The 19,356-nt window shown below is 34.2% G+C and overlaps 2 protein-coding genes across 2 annotated transcripts in view; both read left to right on the top strand.

Annotated features, from left to right (window-relative positions):
• LOC148947942 (uncharacterized) overlaps positions 1 to 15,866 on the top strand; it is a 30,995-nt gene extending 15,129 nt beyond the window's left edge. Inside the window, exons 2-3 of the mRNA XM_089095600.1 lie at positions 6,701 to 6,872; positions 14,796 to 15,866. Of these exons, the coding sequence (XP_088951726.1) occupies positions 6,830 to 6,872; positions 14,796 to 15,580 (828 nt within the window). The 5' untranslated portion in view covers positions 6,701 to 6,829 and the 3' untranslated portion in view covers positions 15,581 to 15,866. The remainder of the gene's footprint in view (positions 1 to 6,700; positions 6,873 to 14,795) is intronic.
• Positions 15,867 to 16,558: 692 nt separating this feature from the next.
• Positions 16,559 to 19,356, top strand: part of LOC148947943 (uncharacterized) — an 85,832-nt gene continuing 83,034 nt past the window's right edge. Inside the window, exon 1 of the mRNA XM_089095587.1 lies at positions 16,559 to 16,576. The gene's annotated coding sequence lies outside the window, so the exon portion shown is untranslated. The remainder of the gene's footprint in view (positions 16,577 to 19,356) is intronic.

The following is a 19,356-nucleotide window of genomic DNA, read 5'->3' on the forward strand; positions in this document are numbered from 1 at the left end:
TTAACTGAAAACGGATTATAATAAAAATGTTTTCTTTTCCAGTTCTTACAGTATTGAAAATAAAAATACAGTGAAATTAATTCTTGAACTGATGGATCTTTCAACAATTAATATCATTATACATCAAATATTCAATTTGATGTTGTTTAAAAAAAAAAATAAAAAAATAATAATAATAAAACATTGGAGCCGTATGGCGTTTACTATAGGCAACGCTATAGCGCTGCGTCTGAAACTGCCTATGGATTGTTCTGGGTACCTGGCTGACTGACTGTATTTCAAATAGTAGGCTTTATGAAAAGTGTGATTCAATCCCGCTTTCCAAGGCTATAATGAGAGAAAGGTTGAGATTGCTACGGCACATTCTGTGGATGAAGGATGTTAGATTGCCAAAGATTGTTCTTTTTGGCATACCGTCTAGGGCTAAACAGAAAGGAGGTTGTCCATGGTTGGGATGGGATGATGTCATAAAGAAGAATCTGAAGAAATGGAACTTTCTGGGAGGGTGTAAAGAGGGAAGCTTTGAATAGACTGGGACAGAGGAGGAGCGTGCGTAGCTGTGTTGGCCTAGGTGGCTTGGTACTGAAGTGAGTTGCTAGTAGTAATCCAATATGATTATACAATGATCTGATGATTCATCCATAATCACAGATGTAGCCTCACATGTATAAGGCAAAAGAATATTGTCAATAAGCAAAGTAGATGAATGAGCTATATGTGACAGGACAAAGCAAACAAGATATAAATTACAAGAAAGAGAACATTCTAAAACTGTAATGCATAATTATTGATCCCTTGATGGTTTGAAGGTAAACATCTCATTAGGTCTAAGTTAAAGTCGCCAAGGATCATGATTTATGGAATATAAAGACTTGAAAAGCATATAAAGACTTGAAAGTGTAAAAAATCATCTCTCATTTGTGCAGGAATATAATTTTTAATTAAATCAGCTAAACCAACATGTTTTTGCTGGGCTCTATTTCTGTGAAAATGTTTGTATTCTTTCACATCAATGTTATTTGCGGAATTTTCATCTAAGAAAGTCTCACAAAGGCCCAAAATATTATTACTCAAATCAAATAAAAACTTCTCAATTTCACTCCAACTACTCAGCCATCTCCAACAATTTCGGAATAATATCCTCCTAAAACAAGAATTTTATTAGTTATTTCAATAAAAAAAAACCTATTTATTTGGTGGAACATTAAAAGAATGTGAAATACCATGAGCTAAAGGAGCTTGAAAAACCAAATCAAAATAAAACTGACTTACTTTCTAATTTTTGTAACCACAATTGGTGGGTGTGTGGCCTACAAGATGGTATTTGTAGCAATGGTGTCGTAAGAAGTGAAATTCATCTACGTGCAAATTTTCAAAACCAATCTTTGGAGGATCTTTCATGTTTATTTCCAAAGCTTCTTTTGATGGGAAGTAGAGTCTGAATGTCTGGACTTATTAATCTGTTTAGCATTTTTGCATGCTTGGAACACATTAGCTACATCTGCTGCTTCGTACACGTCTGGAATAAAACACACAACTCCAGAGAAACTTTTTGATTTTAGGTAGGCATCTAGGGAACTATTGCTTATTTTCATGGCAGTTGCAATCCTTTCAACTGAGTCCTTTGACTTAACCATTGCTTTCTATTTGTCTTTAGGTAAACAATATTGTCACTTAACTTTCCACATGTTGACAGAATAATGTCTTTATGGATATCTGGCATTTCAAGGGACTAGGGAGGGTTTTTCACAACTACTAAGTATGGTAACAGAGTGGAAGGCTGTCTCAAAGTAACATTTGCTGGCCACAAAATTGGAGGCTGTTTTATGTGATCTGTGATGCTATCTAGCTTTCTACACATCTGGTTTACTTTAGTCGTTATACATGCGCCAACTGCACACTGGGGTACTTCCTCAGGCTCATAAATGACAAATTTTGGCAATTTTTTTTTTATCTTTAGAACACTTATAGACAACCTTTGCTGAACCAAAACTCTCAAAGAAAGTCCACAGCATTTTCTTTGGTTCAATAATAGATTCACAACTGAAAAACTTTACTGCTCTATTCACATAAACCACATGCTAATGCTTGGGAAATATAGTTCAATAGCAGGTTCCAGACAAGTTCAACTTTACCACATTCATCCATTTAACCAATTAATAACTTCAATTGCAAACTAGTTAGATTTCATTAGCACCAATCTCTATTCAGTTGTTGCCTAAATATTCATCTTTGATTTACTGTCCCAAAGGAATTTGAAATAGCCAGCACAACAGTAATCTGCTGATAAAAATAAATCCAAAATGAAAATCCACAGGGAAATTTCACAGGTTTAGCAAGGCTATATAAAAAAACAAGGTGTTTATGCAATAAAATGTTTGGGTTTCATATTTCCTAAAAGATGGGTCACAGAATGTTTGGGTTGGCAAGCCTTTGTCTAAACAGCGCAATGTTTTGAGTGTAGTTCCCCAGGGTAATTGTTTGCAACCAGTTTTAATTTGTATATTTATAAATGATTCACCACAGGAAATCCAACATAGCACAATTGAAATGTTTGCAGATGATGTAAAGCTTTATAGAGGCATTTCGTCCTCAGGCAGTGTGGCTCTGCTACAGGGAGGTTTAAATATATTGGTTAATTGGTGTAATTTCAATTTAATGTTTATTAATTAAGGGAAATTCCATGTGGCGAATCATTTAGTGAATGCAGTAGCATACCAGTATATCATTGGTGATGTAGTGGTATGTCCTTTTGATTCTATTAGGGATCTTAGTATTGTTTTTTTCAAATACCTGAGGTCTGATAAACAAACATTAGCTGTAGCATGTAAAGCAAAACTCCAGTTTGCTTTGCAAACTGGATGGATGTTTAGAAGCTTTAAACTACGAAGCTTTACTACAATGTGTAAGATAATGATGTTAGACCTATTGTTCATCTGTGTAGTATCCAGCAAGAACCTTTGATTAACAGATTATTGAAAAACTGCAAAAACGTGCATAAAAATTTGTTCTTTATTTTAAATATCTACACTATGAGTGTAGGCTGAGCTTTTTTAGCCTGCTTTTTCTGCAATTTAGGAGGGATAGATTATATTTAGTTAAACATATCTCGAATTGTTAAATATGTTGATAATTTATTTTGTAGTGATTCTTTTCAGTTTATCCATTATTCATCCACACAGAAGAACTCATTAAAATTTTTAACAACAAAAGCCTCATGGGCAGTGCGATTGCACTGATTAAGTAAAGAGCAATTTGAACACAATTTGTTGTTTTAGAAACGTTGTAGAAACGTTGGAAGGAGCTCATCCAGTTTGAAAGTTGAAAGTTCTAATGCCCTTTCTAAAAGGCAAGTGATTCAGGGCAACCAGCCCCTCTCCCACACCCAATGAAAATTTTGAGGTAGCCATTTTCTTCAGAAGTATTGAAAGGTCCAGCAACTTTTTCTTTGGGGATATCATCCCTTCCCCAACAGCCCTTACTCTTAGGGCTCTACAATTCCCCCATTGTTTACATATAGTATATGCTCTTGAGAAATATGGGCATGTTTGACCTTTAGTGTCCAAAAAGATGAAGGGCGTCCAGGCTAACTTTTGAGAAAATGTTTAGGGGAGGGCTGAACTAAATAAAAATACATTATGTGCATATTATTTGTCAAAAGGGTTTAACTCAGGAATGAATGAGTTTATTAATTTGGAACTTTCTGGAAATGATGAGGGGGATGATCAATTGACCAAAGGGCAATATTTACACACTACTATTACTACTACTACCACTATTATTACTGCTTCTGTAGCAAGTACTACCAAGGCTCAGGATATCGAAGTGAGAATTTGTTGGTAAAGTTAAACTGAATCAAAACTAACTTAGTGCATACAGATTGTCAAAAGGGCACATCAGCAATATCTTTGGAATGACTTGCTGGTACCAAGAGGAAATTTCTGCACTTTGCTTGCAGTGGTAAATCAAAATAAAGGGAAAGATATCAGGAATTTTCTTTACATTTGCATGAGGTACATTAAGACATAAGAGCAATAGGGGCAAGGATACATTTAAATTAGAAGTAACTAAAAAAATAATAAGTAAATTTTTTCCCTGATTTAGTGAAATATTTTTGCACTTCGTTTGTGCTAATTTCACATCAGCAGTTGGTTTGTTGTGGCAACTAATGCCAGTACAAACAAGAGCCCAATAGAATCAGTATTTCTTTCTTTATTCTGCATAGGAGTATATTCAGATTTCAATTCAATAATTCTGAAAACACATTTACAGCATTCTATTTGTTGTAATTTAACAAAGTGACAATTTCTCTTCATAGTGTTTAGTTTGAATGCAATCATGCATGTGACTGTCACCAACAGGTGTATATGTAGGATTTTTCAGGGTGGGAGCAATGATACAGTAAAAAGTATAATTAGAATCAGAAGATTTTTTTGGAGGGGTGGGGAGTTAATTCTTCAAAAAATTTACCTGCCAGTGGTCATAAGTTAACTTTTGTATATCATTAATTAGAAAAATCCATAAAAGAGATTTTTCAAAGAAAAATAAAGAGCTTCATTAAACTAAAGATGAGATGAAATAAAGTCAATCAAATTTTCAAGCATGAAATTACCTCAAATCACCATCATTAAATAAATGAAACCCAAAACAAACAGAAACTACAATAAATAACAAAGTCAAACTCAAAATAAAAATAAACTACCACAAAGCGCCATAGGGCTTGCACCCCCCTGTATCTTCCAAGGACTAGAACACAACTTGCACTTTACTGAAATCAATCTTTATTTCAATTAATGGGTTTTCATTTCTCATAAAATAAAATTTAAAAAATCACTATTGTAACCAAGATTTCTGAGAAAATGAATGTGGATTGGAAGTTTAATATATACTGATATTCATTCCTGAGAATCTTAATATTTTTTATTTGTTTAAGCTAAAAAAGAGAAAAAAATAAAATGTAGGCTACTTTGTATTCAGTAAAGTGAAAATTATGTTCTGGTTTTTAGAAGGCATGGGGGGGGGGCACTATCCCTACTCCTTTGGTACTTTCTACTTGTTTTGAGTTTGACTTGGCTTTTTATTGTAATTTCTATTTGTCTGTGGTTTCAATTATTTATTGATGATGTTTTAAAGTAGTTTTATGCTTAAAAAACTATTTGACTTTACTGCAGCTCATCTATAGGTTAATTTGGGAATATTATTTGGGTTTTGGGGATTTTCCACAGGGGAAATTTTCATTTGTTGGAAAATTTCCAGGGGGAATTGAAAGAGATTTATTGAAATGGTTTAAAGAATGGCCAGAAATTGAATGAAAAAAACAACAAATATCAACTGAAAGTTAAGAGCCATATTAAGACATCAAACAAATAAAAATTATTTTGTATTTCAGGGAGGAGGGGATCCCCACTCCTCAATCTTCATGCTAGAATTTAACCTTTTGGTCATAATTCCTTAAGAAATGGTGCTCTAACCCAAGGGGCATTTAATTTGAAAGATTAGCATTTTAATGGACTATAAGCCTTCAGCACAGAATTAGAATGGAACCATAGGATTAGCAGTAGTAGTAGTCACAACAGCAAGAGTAATAATACTAGTATTAGTACACACATTTTTAAGATATTGCTGATAAACCCTTTTGATAGCTTGCATCCACACAGTGTGTTCAGATTTAGCCAATCATCCCTTCAACAATTCCTGGATGTTTCACCTTCACACCATTAGTATTAGTAATAATAGTAGCAGCAGTAGTAGTGTATGCATAGTTCATTTTTAGTAGTTCAGCATGCCCTGAAAGTTTGAACTTAAGACAAGGTAAGCTGTTCCTGGTATGCACTTTTGACAGTCTGCATACACACAACATGTTCTGATTTAATTCAAAATCTGTCTCAACATGGGATGCAAGTTTCAACATGATACTCTAAACTGTTTCTAGGATATTAATTTTTTTTTTCCTTTTGATAACCTGCATTGACATAGTATGTTTTGTTTTAATTTAATATTCCTATTTACATTCCATTAAAGTTCCACCTTAATACCTTTAGCTTCAGTCAAGGTAATAATAGTGATATTAAAACAGTTGTAGTAGTTGTACTAGTCATAGTCATAGCAATAGCATGCACGTAGTGCCTTTTTGTTAGTTAAACATCTCCATTAGCATGCCCTGAAAGATTCAAATTAATACCCTAAACTCTTCCTGGGATATTGTGAACTCACTATTTCAACAACTTACATGCACATTGTGTGTCTTGATTTAGTTTAACATCCTCCTAAACATTTCCAGAAAGTTACCCTTAGTGTCAGTAGTAATAGTAGTCATAGTAGCAGTAGTAGTTGCAGTGGCAATACACATAATGTCTTTTGGTTAGCTCAACATACCCTGAAAGTTTCAACTTAACTGCTCTGAGCTGTGCTGAAATATTAATTGTTCATACTGTGAAGATAAAATTTACCTGTCTTAATACTGGGTCTACTAAAAAGAAAAGAAGAAGAAAATACCAACACTTGAATTTGTGACGATAAGATATTGATGTGTTGAATCCTGTGCCGGGTCATAACTAATGTTTAAAGTTTTCTTTACTCGAAGTTTACATGTCAAATCAGATGCACAAATTTGACAGGCTGTATTTTTCTATTTTGTTTCAAGTTTTTTTTTTCATTGTTGTCCAATTACCTTCATGAATTTCCATCTATCTTTTTGTAGGTTTGATACTTCTCCTCTGCTACATGAAGCATATTTAAATTTGTCAATATTCTTTGAATTTTCTAAATTGCCAGGAGGTTGTGAAGGTCACTAAAACGCCACCTTAGTATTTGACTGGACTCCTGGAGCATGGATACAAGAGAACCCTCTGGTTGTGGTGTCATCAAGGAAGGTAATTTGTATTTTTGCAAGCCATGATAATTAGAATTTTCATTTTATTTCTGCTACTTCTGCTTGAAAAATTAAATAAAACTTCTATAAAGAATGTTACAGTAAAAAAACAAACAAAAACAAAGTTACATCATCAATTATATTTAACTAGCCATGTATAATGTCTTAGTTTTCTTATTGCTAATTAATGGCCTTAATTTTGCTGAGATCTTTTGTAATTTAAGCAATAGTTTGTAAATAATTATTGAACCCATCAGTTGTTTTGAAAAACTTATCAGGAAGATAAACAAAAAGTTAATCAATCCTATTTTCATGTTTTTAGGGAAATTGATAATGAGTTATACTTTTAAAAATTAAAGCATATCCCTGAAAATCCCTGATCACAGTAAAATAAAAGTGTTTAAACAAATGGATCCTTGATGAAACTTGTCAAAGGGGGACTTTTTGTTTCAACTACAATTGGGATCAATAGTTTTGTGCTACTTATAGTTTAAAAACAATGACATCTCTAGTAGTTAATATTTTAATCATCCCCATCGCCAATAAACTCTTCTACACAAAGAAATATAAATAATAAAATATAAAAATATACTACTACTACTACTAACAACTCACCGCAGTGCCATGCCGCCTGAGGCCAACACAGCTACGCACACTCCTCCTCCAACCCAATCTATTCAAACCCTCCCTTTTTACACACTCCCAGGAAGTTCCCAATTCCTAAAAATCTTGCTTTATGAGATCCTCCCACCCCAGACGAGGATGACCTGCTCTCTATTTAGCCCTAGACGGTTGGCTGAAAAGGCCAATCTTTGGCAATCTGTCATTCTTCATCCACACAACATGCCCTGGCCATCTTAACCTTTCTCTCATTATATCCATAGAAAGCGGGATTGAACCATTTTTTTGTACAACCTACTGTTTGAAATATGGTCAGTCAGCCGGGTACCCAAAACAATCCATAGGCAATTTCTCTGGAAAACATCTAGCAAATCTTCCTTCGTTTTTCGGAGCGCCGATGCTTCAGAACCATATTTGACCACTGTCGTCACCCTAGCTTCTAATATTCTAATCTTGATTTGCAAACTTATCTTCCTGTTCTTCCAAACTTTTTTTTTAACTGTGAAAAAACAATCTGAGTCTTAGCTATTCTACTTTCAACATCTTCACTGCTTCCACCGTCTTTACTAATAATACAATCAAGGTAAGTGAAGCTGCCCACCTGATAATTTTTTTTGTTACCCAACGTCACCTTTTCATCTTCACTTATTCCTAGCCTTAGTGACTTAGTCTTCTTGACATTAATTTTCAAACCTATTCTAGCGCCCTGAACTCGCAAAACCTCTTAAAGTTCATTCATTTTGCTCAAATTTTTCATCTAGGATGCTTAAATCATTAGCATAATCTAAGTCCAGGAGAGGTTTTCCTTCCCATTTGAATCCGTGGCCTCCCATTGCCTTTCGTCTGCTTCTTAAGACAAAGTCCGTCAAAACGATCCATATAAAGTGTGACCTGCTTAACTCATGATTTAATGCTAAACCAGCTCATTTCCTACCTTAACCGCAGCAGTGTTATTCTCGTATGTAGCACTCATCACTTTAATGTATTTGTCTGGTATACCATACAAGGACAAGTCTTTGCTAAAGCTCTTCTATCAACAGAATCGAACGCTTGCTCGTAATCTTTAAAACTGGCGACCAAAGGTGTTAATGTGTACCTTATACTCTGATTCACACCAGAAAATTTGTTTGTGTAATTCTCCTAAATTGAGTTTGTTTTTTTTTTTCAAGAAAAATGCAAAGGGGAGGTGTTTTTATTAGTGGTTAACTTCCCTCTCCATTAGACATCCCTAAAAAAAATACCACCTGAGTAAATATTTAGAAGGTGATTACCCCCTGAGTAATTACCTCCTGGCCTATTATAATCTTAAATTTTCAATCAGTTTGAATTTTAGACCTAAAAATGGTTTACACCGATGGTTTATACTTGAAAATTTGTTTGTGTAATTCTCTTAAATTGAGTTTTTTTAAAAAGAAAGATCCAAAGGGGATGTATTTTAAAACTGTAGTGGTTGACTTCCCCCTCTAATTGATATCCCTAAAAAAAATACCTCCTAAGTAAATTTTTAGAAGGTGATTACCTCCTGAGGAATTACCTCCTGGCCAATTACAATTTTAAATTTTCAAGCAATTTGAATTTTAGACCTAAAAAAGGTTTCCGGGTTATTCCCCCCCTGTGGAAAATTCTCCCAAGAAAATTTTTTTGTGTATTACTCCTAAATTGTTTTTTTATCCCTAAAAAAATTACCCCCTGAGTAAATATTTAGAAGGTGATTACCTCCTGAGTAATTACCTCCTGGCCTATTATAATGATAAATTTTCAAATAGTTTGAATTTTAGACCTAAAAAAGGTTTCCGGGGTATTACCCCCCCCCCCCCATGAAAATGTGTACCCCATACTCTGATTCACACAAGAAAATTTGTTTGTGTAATTCTCCTAAATTGAGTTTTTTTTAAAGAAAGATGCAAAGGGGGGGGGGTATTTTAAAACTGTAGTGGTTAGCTTACCCCTCCAATTGATATCCCTGAAAAATTGCCTCCTGAATAAATATTTAGAAGGTGATTACCTCCTGAGTAATTACCTCCTGGGCTATTATAATCTTAAATTTTCAAGCAGTTTGAATTTTAGACCTTAAAAATGGTTTACGCAAGAAAATTTGTTTATTTAATTCTCTTAAATGGACTTTTGTTTTAAAGAAAGATGCAAAGGGGAGGTATTTTAAAACTGTAGTGGTTAACTTTCCCCTCCATTTGATATCCCTGAAAAAATTTCCTCCTGAGTAAATATTTAGTAGGTAATTACCTCCTAGCCTATTATAATCTTAAATTTTCAAGCAGTTTAAATTTTAAACCTGAAAATTGTATCCGGGGTATCCCCCCCCCCTTTTGGAAAATTCCCCCCATGAAAATGTGTGCTCCATACTCTGATTCCCTCAAGAAAATTTGTTTGTGTAATTCTCTTAAATTGAGTTTTTGCTTTAAAGAAAGATGCAAAGGGGAGGTATTTTAAAACTGTAGTGGTTAACTTCCCCCTCCAATTGATATCCCTAAAAATAATTACCTCCTGAGTAAATATTTAGAAGATAATTACCTCATGAGTAATTACCTTTTGGCCTATTATAACCTCTCAATCAGTTTGAATTTTAGACCTAAAAGTAATTTCCCGGGTATCCCCCTTCATGAAAATGTGTATTCCATACTCTGATTCAAAGAAGAAAGTTTGTGTAATTCTCCTAAATTGTGTTTTTCTTTAAAGGAAAATGCAAAAGGGAAGTATTTTTATTAGTTCTTAACTCCCCCCTCCAATTGATATTCCTAAAAAAAAGTTACCTCTTGATTCAATATTTAGAAGGTAATTATTTCCTGAGTACTTACCTCCTGGCCTAGTATAATCTTAAATTTTCAAGTAGTTTGTGGTAATGACATTTACGAAGTAAGGAGCAATGTGGCTCAATAGTAACCAAAAATCTAAAAATAGAAAACTTTCATATTAATAGATACATTAAAGAATTTGCTTATTATTTCGATCCAAAGGTATAAGATTCGTTAAGCTTAATATTACCCATCAACAGCTACGAGCCTGAGGAAATTTGCCTGAGTTTAAAAAAAAGGCGGAAATACTCTCTAAAAATCAAGGAATCTTATTGAAAATCGTGCTTACGGGGAGATGTAAACAGAACAGCTATAAATTGTATCAATAATAATAGGGTTTGTAATTATAAAAATAAAAGAAAGTTCGACCATTTTAAACCGTTAGAAAGCGTTTTTCTTATCACAGTTGAAACCTTCAGTGCTAAATTAGCCACTGCTATAATATTTCAGCCATTGCAGAGGATATAATTCTGTTCATCCAATGAGAGCATTGAGTGTCGGCTCTTTTCATATTAATACTGAGCCGTCAGTTCATAATTGCCATGTTTATATCGACCGGATAAAGGAGAGACCCTCATCTTGTTAGCTACTGAAAATAGAATTTGTAAAGCTTTATTATTTTTTTTCATAGGCTTTTATTAATTTTTGGTTTTTTAAGTATCAAATTATTATTGTTTACTATGTTCATTGTTCCCCAGAATTATAGCTAAAAAGAGTTATCCTTTTCTAAAGAGTTATTCTAACATCATACCAATAGATTCAGCGTATCAGAGAACTCTAGTTTAGATGTTTGAAGCTTCTATCTACAAAAGTGTGGAGTTTGTACAGGGGGTGTGGGGTGATCTCCCACACGATGGGAGAATTCTGCAGGAAATAAATGTCTATACTATCTGAGGTGGTAAATTCTGTATGGGACTGCAAAGTAAAGGTTTGAGGGAAATACCTTCTACCTGATAATGGGAAAGAGTACCCTTCAGGGACTATAGTTTGGTAAGGTGATGCAAGACAACAATCAGTTGTATTGGTCTCTTTAATTTCTATCATCTTTGATTTCCAGGAGGGAATCATCGCCTCCTTCTTCTGGACCCTACTAGGTTCAACTGACAAGATGGACCTCCAACCCTTTCCCTGAACTCTTAGTTCAACCAAATTTTTAATGCAGCCTGACATCAAATGAGGAATACTTATTTGAACTTTCAACTATGTTGAACTAAATATTCGTCTTAAAATTTCGGTCAAATAGCTTTGGGAAATAAAGAGGCTTGGAAAAGGGGCTAGCTACCCACCAATCTTTTTGGTCACCTAAAACCCACACTATAACTTTTAATTTCCGTTCGAATGAACCAACGCTCTGCTGATCTTCTAGGACCATTATTGGTTTTTATAATCATTCGATCCTTTATGTAAACTTCGAAAACCTTCTCTCATCAAGAGGGTTACTAAGAATTTACCAGCTCTCATCAAACTACCATCATCTCGTCTACTATCATGAAAGAACACTTAACCGCATGACCCTAGATTCCATCTCGCTCAAAATTGAAGATAGTTGACCTGTCAGTGTGCTCAAGGCGCTTGCGTTTAGCCTAACTAGTCCTGTAGGCATACTCCTGTAATTAATTGCATTGTTTTTTGCGTAATTTAGTTTTCTGGTTCTATCTTTTAGAATTAAATACCCACCGCTAGATTTTGGCTCTTGGAGCCCTGGTTCTAATCCAAGGATTGTTAAGTTTGGCTCTCGTAACAGCTCAACAACAACGATTGAGAAGAATACTAAAGACCGAAGGTTTTTTCCGACTAAGAAAAGGATTAAAATGCGGACGGAGGATGAATTAAATTATGCACTTAAAAAAAAATCAGAAGAGCTTTTCCGCGTTAGTAGCTTTCCACTGGGGGTGGGGGTTTTGTGGAAAATTATCCACGCAGAGGGGGATATCCTACTTGATTTGAAAAAGGATCATAACCTTTTTTTCCAGTGAAGGTATGCTAAGGAATTGTCTGCAAAAAATTCCCTTAGGGTGATTTTCAACGAGGATGGGATTGTCCAGAGGGAGTTTTCTGGGAGGGGGTATTACACATGGGAGGAGTGTTACTTTGAGGAACTTTCTTTGGGTGGGGGAAATTTTCCCTGGAAAGAAGCTGGATTTCTCGACATTATTTGAAAAACGAGCAGAAATTAAATTTTTTCAAATTAAAGTAAGGAGCAAACTTAAAACGAGGACGAATTATTCCGTACATGAAGTGGGTGGCTCCCTTCACAATACCTTGCTCTTTAGGCTAAAGTTTGGCTTTTTGTCCAGATTCCTTTACAACTACGCTTATTGAGGATTGAGGAGCAGGTAACCCGCCTCATATACGGAATAGTTCCAGTTCGTTTTAAGTTATAATGTTGCTCCTTACTTTCAGTTGAAAAACTTGTTGTTTTTTTGTTAGATCTCTTGCAGGATAGTTTAGTTTGATCATTTTTATTTATAATAATAATTATATTTTATTACAGAGTTATATATAATGTATGTACTCGTTATTAAATAATTGTAATTGTTATTATATATTGTGACTTTCTTATTAGACTTATAAAATGATGCGTCTCAATATTTATAATTAAAGCAAAGTTACTCGCCATGAAGTCTATCAGAGTGTCATTCCTTGTGACTGCTAAATAAAAAACGATGGTATGCAATCATTGCACCCTATGTTTTGACGCTGATGATGTAAAACCCCCTTTCTCTTGGTGTTGTTACAGTTTTAAGGGAAAAACTCACCATACTCCTCAAAACAGCAGAAATTCTCTGAGAAACCAGGTTCTTATTGACAAACTAAAACTCGGTGCAGGTTTTTTTTGTAAGAAAGTCATGATATGTGTTGTACCACTGCTCACGCTTACCACGGTGACACTAAAGACATTGGAGGTCTCTGACATCAGCCTCACAAACTTCCTTAATACAGAAATTATGGTCTTTAAATTGAAAGGCCTTTTGACTATGTTGCTACATTGCTCACATAATTGGCCAGATCTATAAAAAATTGTAAAATAATTATAAGGCTATCTTCTCAACGCATATTATCACAGAGGATATCAATGGGATATTTTCTCAACATACTTTAAAATTTCATCGATTCTTTGATGGTAAATACTTTTGAAGAACTATCAGTTTGCCTATTGACTCTTTTTAAAGCAAGAAAATCAAACTCCTGACTTCACTAACTAAGTAATCTTCTACTGAGAAACAGAAAAAGATAAAAAAAATTTGGATGTTTGGCCCTTTTTTATTGAATGATACTTGAACACTTGAACAAAAAATATAATTGTTTCCGAATATTTTCAAAATGTGAAAAAATTCATTATTTTCAAGATACTCTACGACATCATTCAAGCCTGTGCTGATATGCACATTTAGTTCAGTTTTTCTGCAAAATACAAGCTTATGTGTATTTTATATTGACTCATAGATCTTACATATCTTCCAAACATTTAAGTGATAATCAGCATCCGTTTGCAATTCTACTGAAAACATTGGGAAATACTGCCTGTGTGCCATTGGTGTTTGTTTTTTCACGTTCAGTATTTAGTTAAACAACTCTTTTCCTGTACAAAAACCAGTGGCCTTTTTTCAATATCAAAACTTTTTTCTTAAAATATTTCATTACTTAACCTGGTGTTGACAACAATCAGTATTCCAATGCTATGACAGTTTACAGAAAATAGTATTAACTTGGATTTAAATTTACTAGGAGGAGGAACCTGACTCGCATTTCAATGGTTTAAAAAGCAAAACAGTATGGTTTATATATGCTTGAAGTGAAAACAAGTTTTATTGTGATTAGAGTTTCAATAACAATAAAGTTAATCCAGAAATTCGTTTTTGTGTACAAAGCTAGATTTCCGAACTCAAAACCTTATCGTTAAAATATTATATTAACGCACTGTCTCCAGTGTTCACAACAATCAATATTCCATTGCGGTGGTAATTCACAAAAAATATATCCGCTTATAATGACTTACCAAGAGAAAATAACCGCTATTTAGATCAACTTCAAAAGATGCACAAAATGTACTTGCTGCAAAATGAGAAATACCATTTTTGTTTTCTGAATGACCGCTGTATAATAACATGCTGTGGAATTGTTTGAACTCAGTAGGGTATATTCAGAAAATATAGGGGGGGGGAGATTATTGTGTTGTTTCCTCCAAATTTCTCAATGAAAATACCCAAAAAGACATTTTCATATAGATAGTCAAAAATCTATGACTCAAAACGATAAAAAGATCCCGGGGTGGGGGGTAAATGCTTTCCATGTCTCCAAACTGATGTCACTGGCTGAGATTCAGAGTAAAAATGGCATAAAGTTTAAAATTGGCTGTTTTACCACAAAAACAAGTCATTTGCACTTTTTCTTAGTTTGGGTTCATCAGTTAAAAATGTATGCCAATTAAAAAAATGGCATATAGAAACAAAATGTACAATTTAATTTGAATGGATTCTCATTTATTCTAGTTATCACTGTTACGCCATTGTTTGATATTGATTTGGCCCGACGAGAATACGAAACAACTAAGATGCCTGGCGGGATTTTGATCCGAAGGGATTTGATCCGAAGGAATCCAAAGGAAGAAATAGATTCTGATTCTCAAGATGAGATACCAATTAAAAAAAGGGAGAAGGTTTTCAAATGTGATATATGTATGAAAAGTCTCACTTCTAGTTCCAATTTATCAACCCACAAAAAACTTCATACTGGGGAAAAGCCCTTTAAGTGTGATATATGCACTAAAAGTTTTGCTAGTAGTTCAAGTTGGTCTTATCACCGAAGAACCCATACGGGAGAAAAACCATTCAAGTGTAGAGTTTGTCAGAAATGTTTTGCTTCAAGCTCCAATTTGTCAGAACACCATAAAATTCATACAGAAGAGAAACCGTTTGAATGCGATATATGCAAGAAGAGATTCCGCCAAGCATCTGATTTATCTGGACACCAAAGAACTCATGCTGGAGAAAAACCCTTTGAATGTGATATTTGTAAGAAAAAATTCCGAAAGCGTCATCATTTATTTGGACATCAAAGAACTCATACAGGGGAAAAACCTTTCAAGTGTAATGTATGTGAGAAAAGTTTCACCTATAATTACAGTTTAGCAGATCACCAAAGGATTCATACTGGGGAAAAACCTTTCCAGTGTTATGTATGTGAGAAAAGTTTCAGCTCTAGTTCTTCTTTATCTAAACATCGGTACCGAAAAAATCACATCGGGGGAATAACTTATGAGCTACAAGGAACGTGAGAGAAGTTTTATTTTTAAATCCAATTTTTCTACGCACCAAAGATCCTAGGCTGGGGAAGGTAGTTCGTGTTTTTTAGTGTGTTAGAGTGTTGCATATACAAGAAAATATTCTACATGACCCTTGGTTCTCTGGTCATTGACCCTTCCAGTGTGGTATAGGTTTTAAAAAGGAAATTTACTTGATAATATATTCACTTCTCTCATCATTCCCAATTATTTATATGCTTTATTTGGTTACAATTATTTATAGTAACCAAAAGCAAGGTTACTTTTGTTTTTTTGTTTTTTTTTTTGCTTACAGTATTGATTTTGTGAATTTTAAGATATTTAAAATAAAGTAATATTATATTTTCATTTAGTTTGGTTAGTCGAGTCTGGGGCAGTTTTTCTGCTGATGTTGAATAATTTTAAGAGTTAGAAAATTTATGAGGAAATTTGTTTTGGAAGTCTAGCAAGAGATTTGTCGGCCCTAGTACTATATATGGTACGCGAATTTAAAATTCGTATCATTTCCATAGGCTCTGGAAGACAATATTGAGGAGACTCCCTCCCCTCCTCTCAGACCTCCAATGCGTTGGGACTTGAATTTTATTTATTAAGTAAGAAATATGTAAATAAGAACCCAACTCCAGGGATTAAACAATGATCCTAGAGCCTAAACCTTAACCTCTGCAGAACGCCGAGTATTAACATCAATACATAACTGATTTACACCACAATATACATCACATCATAATACATCGCAAAATATTAAATCAAAGGTACTGTGCTCTATACTGCAAAAAAAGATAGAATACTGCTAAAAACTATTAGTGTGTATTAGTAGAAAGAATATGTTTTTAAAGTTGTAAAAAATAATGGAAGTGAAATAGAATATTTTATTTCAAGTGGAATACTGTCCCATAATTTCGCTCCACAATGTTTTATGGAAATGCTGCTCTTTACGTGTGACAAATATCGGAAATAAAAGAAACATAATATAGATGATGACGTTGGGTAAGTATTATTATGCGTCGATAATGAAAGAGGGAAATTGGGCTAGTCCTGGGGTTGCTAGACCATTTTTGTATTTATACACAAGTATAGCACTTTAGAGCTGGCAAATTTGTTTTACTGTTAGTAACTGGGATTTAAGAAAAGTCTCGTAGGTATTAAATCTATTAAAATAAATTGACTTTGCAGGTCGATTTTATATGGTTTGAATTTTCTTTAATTTATAGTTGAAAGAATTAGCCCAAACATAACAACTATACTGACTATAAGAATAAACAAGAGTACAATAAAAGACTGGCGAAACTTTTTGTGGAAGGAAATTCTTCAGTATATGCAGAATACCAGCTGCTCTCCCAATTTTTATAGTTAATAAATTTGTACGTTCTTTCCATGACAATAATTACACCTAAGTGTTTAGATCTTGAAACCCTATCTATCAAGAATCCATAAACTGTTAAACATATTTTAGTATTTACCTATTTAATAGTAGAGAAAATCATTATTTTTTTTTGTGTTAACCAGTATATTGGTTACTTCTAGTATATTTCGTTACATCATTCAGCGTGTTTTCCATGATTTTAAAAAGGGATGATCTTAAACAGATAAAGCTGTGAATAATAATACCGTGTCATCTTTGAATGATAATGTCAAACAATCTTTCATTGAATTTCTTATTTCTGTAGTGCAAATTAGGTAGATAATAGATCCTAAAATCGACCACTGTAGAATTCCGCAAGTTATAAGGTGTTCTCTTGATTTTTTGCTCTAACCATAACCATCTATGACTTATCTGGTAGATATGATTCAAACCACAATGAGAAATTATGTTTTTTTTTAACTTTCTAACTAAAAGTTTATGGTTTATTGGATGACCGGTTTATTGTAGCACAAGCTTTTGACAGGTGAATAAAAAAAAACTCTTATCTAGAAATTTTTCACTTTAAAAATAAAATGGGTAATAGCATGATCCATCGAGCGCCCGTTCCGAAATCCATGTTAGTTTGGTAGTATGATTCCTTTTTCTTCCTCAACTTTTTAATTTTATCCTTCTGAATTTTTTCAAAATCCTTCGAAATAACTGGTAAATTGAAATAGGGCAGTTTATCTCTTCCATATTTTTATTCTTATACAAAGGTATAATACGGCTTTTCTTTAGATCTTTAGGAACAATCCTTTTTTGAAAAGAAAAATTAATTAGAAAGTGATATTACTTGGGCCAACTTTCGAATTAGAATAACATTTTCACCAACCTTTACAAAACACAGCCTTGGCTAGACCAGGCATTATTCTAACGACATCTTTTCCAGTCTGTAGAATAGCTTGACGTCGCTTTGTTAAACTCTGCTATGATAGCACGCATTCCGCGAAGTTTTGACAGATTTTTTAATATTTCCCTTGCAATCATTTGGATTTTGAAGGTCATTTCGACTGGAGGGGTATGTTCACTATTCGGCTTGATAGTGATTTTAACATCTATCACATTAGATTGTCCTATGTGTAACCCAGGTTGCCTCGTAAAAAGATTTAAAACACTCCGTTTGAGTTGGGTTTGCGGTCAGAATGTCCAGTACAAGCCCATGTACGTTATAAATGGTGACAAACGAAGACTCATTATCTTGTACGATGAGATCCATGTCTCCTTTACGTTTTGCAATTCCTCTTTGCAGGGGTCCATTTTTTCTCATTTTTATACAATCCTAAAAAGGGCTTATCCAAGATTTGCCTCTCAATCACTCAGACTATCTGTCTTGGCTTTTTCTACAACTTGTCTTGATGCCTACTGCAAAATACTTGATTTTCAATTCAAATTTTGAATTTCATTGATTTTTAATTGAAAATCAAGTATTTTGCAGTAGGTATCAAGACATGGTTAATCATTGGCACCAAAGAAAAACGATGTTGGCACAATGTATCATTTATTATTATTTTTTTTTGGTTTCTTGGTTTTAGACCAGGGCACATTCGTATCGAAGGAGTTGTCATAGAAACTAGGAAAAGGGCTCATTGGATTGGAAATTGGAAGGGCTTGTGCCCTTTTTAATAGTTGAAAGGGATTGGAAGGCAACTAACACCCCTTTCACGCCCACCATTTCACCAAACACAACTAATCAAAATTTTGAGATAGCCATTTTGTTCAAGGTTGTTGAAAGATCTAGAAATTAATTCTGAGGAGGACACTCCCCCCACAGTCCTCAGGGCAAGATTTGTAATTTATGCCCTGGGGGCATATATGGAATTTATTGAAAGTGCTGTCGGAGCAACTTCAAAAGAGCTCATTCAATTGGATATTCGAAGGGCTAGTGCCCCTTTTAATGGTCGAAAATGAATGGAGGGCAACTAACCCCTCTCTCACGCACACTGCAAACTTTCCCGGAACACATCCAATCAAAAATTTTGAGATAGCCAATTTGTTCAACGTAGTTGAAAGCTCTGGAAATTAGGTCTTTGGGGATGACAAACCCCCCACAACTCTCAGCGAGGGTTGTAAGTTATGCCCTGGGGGCATATAAGGTTTTTAGAAAGTGTTGTCGTAAATATTTCAAAAAGGCCTCACTTAATTGGAAATTGTAAAGGCTAGTACCATTTTTAATAGTTGAAAGTGATTGGAGGACAACTAACCCCCCTCTGACGCCCACCATTTCCCCAAACACATGCAATCAAAATTTTGAGATGTCCATTTTGTTTAGCGCAGTTGAAAGTTTTGGACATTAGGTCTTTGAGGATGATAACCCCCTCAGGTTAAGGGTTGTAAGTTATGCCCTGGGGGCATATAAGGTTTTTAT

The sequence above is a fragment of the Artemia sp. Qi Xiang Cuo genome, chromosome 10, assembly GCF_049724085.1.
Source record: "Artemia sp. Qi Xiang Cuo chromosome 10, ASM4972408v1, whole genome shotgun sequence".
NCBI lineage: Eukaryota > Metazoa > Arthropoda > Branchiopoda > Anostraca > Artemiidae > Artemia > Artemia sp. Qi Xiang Cuo.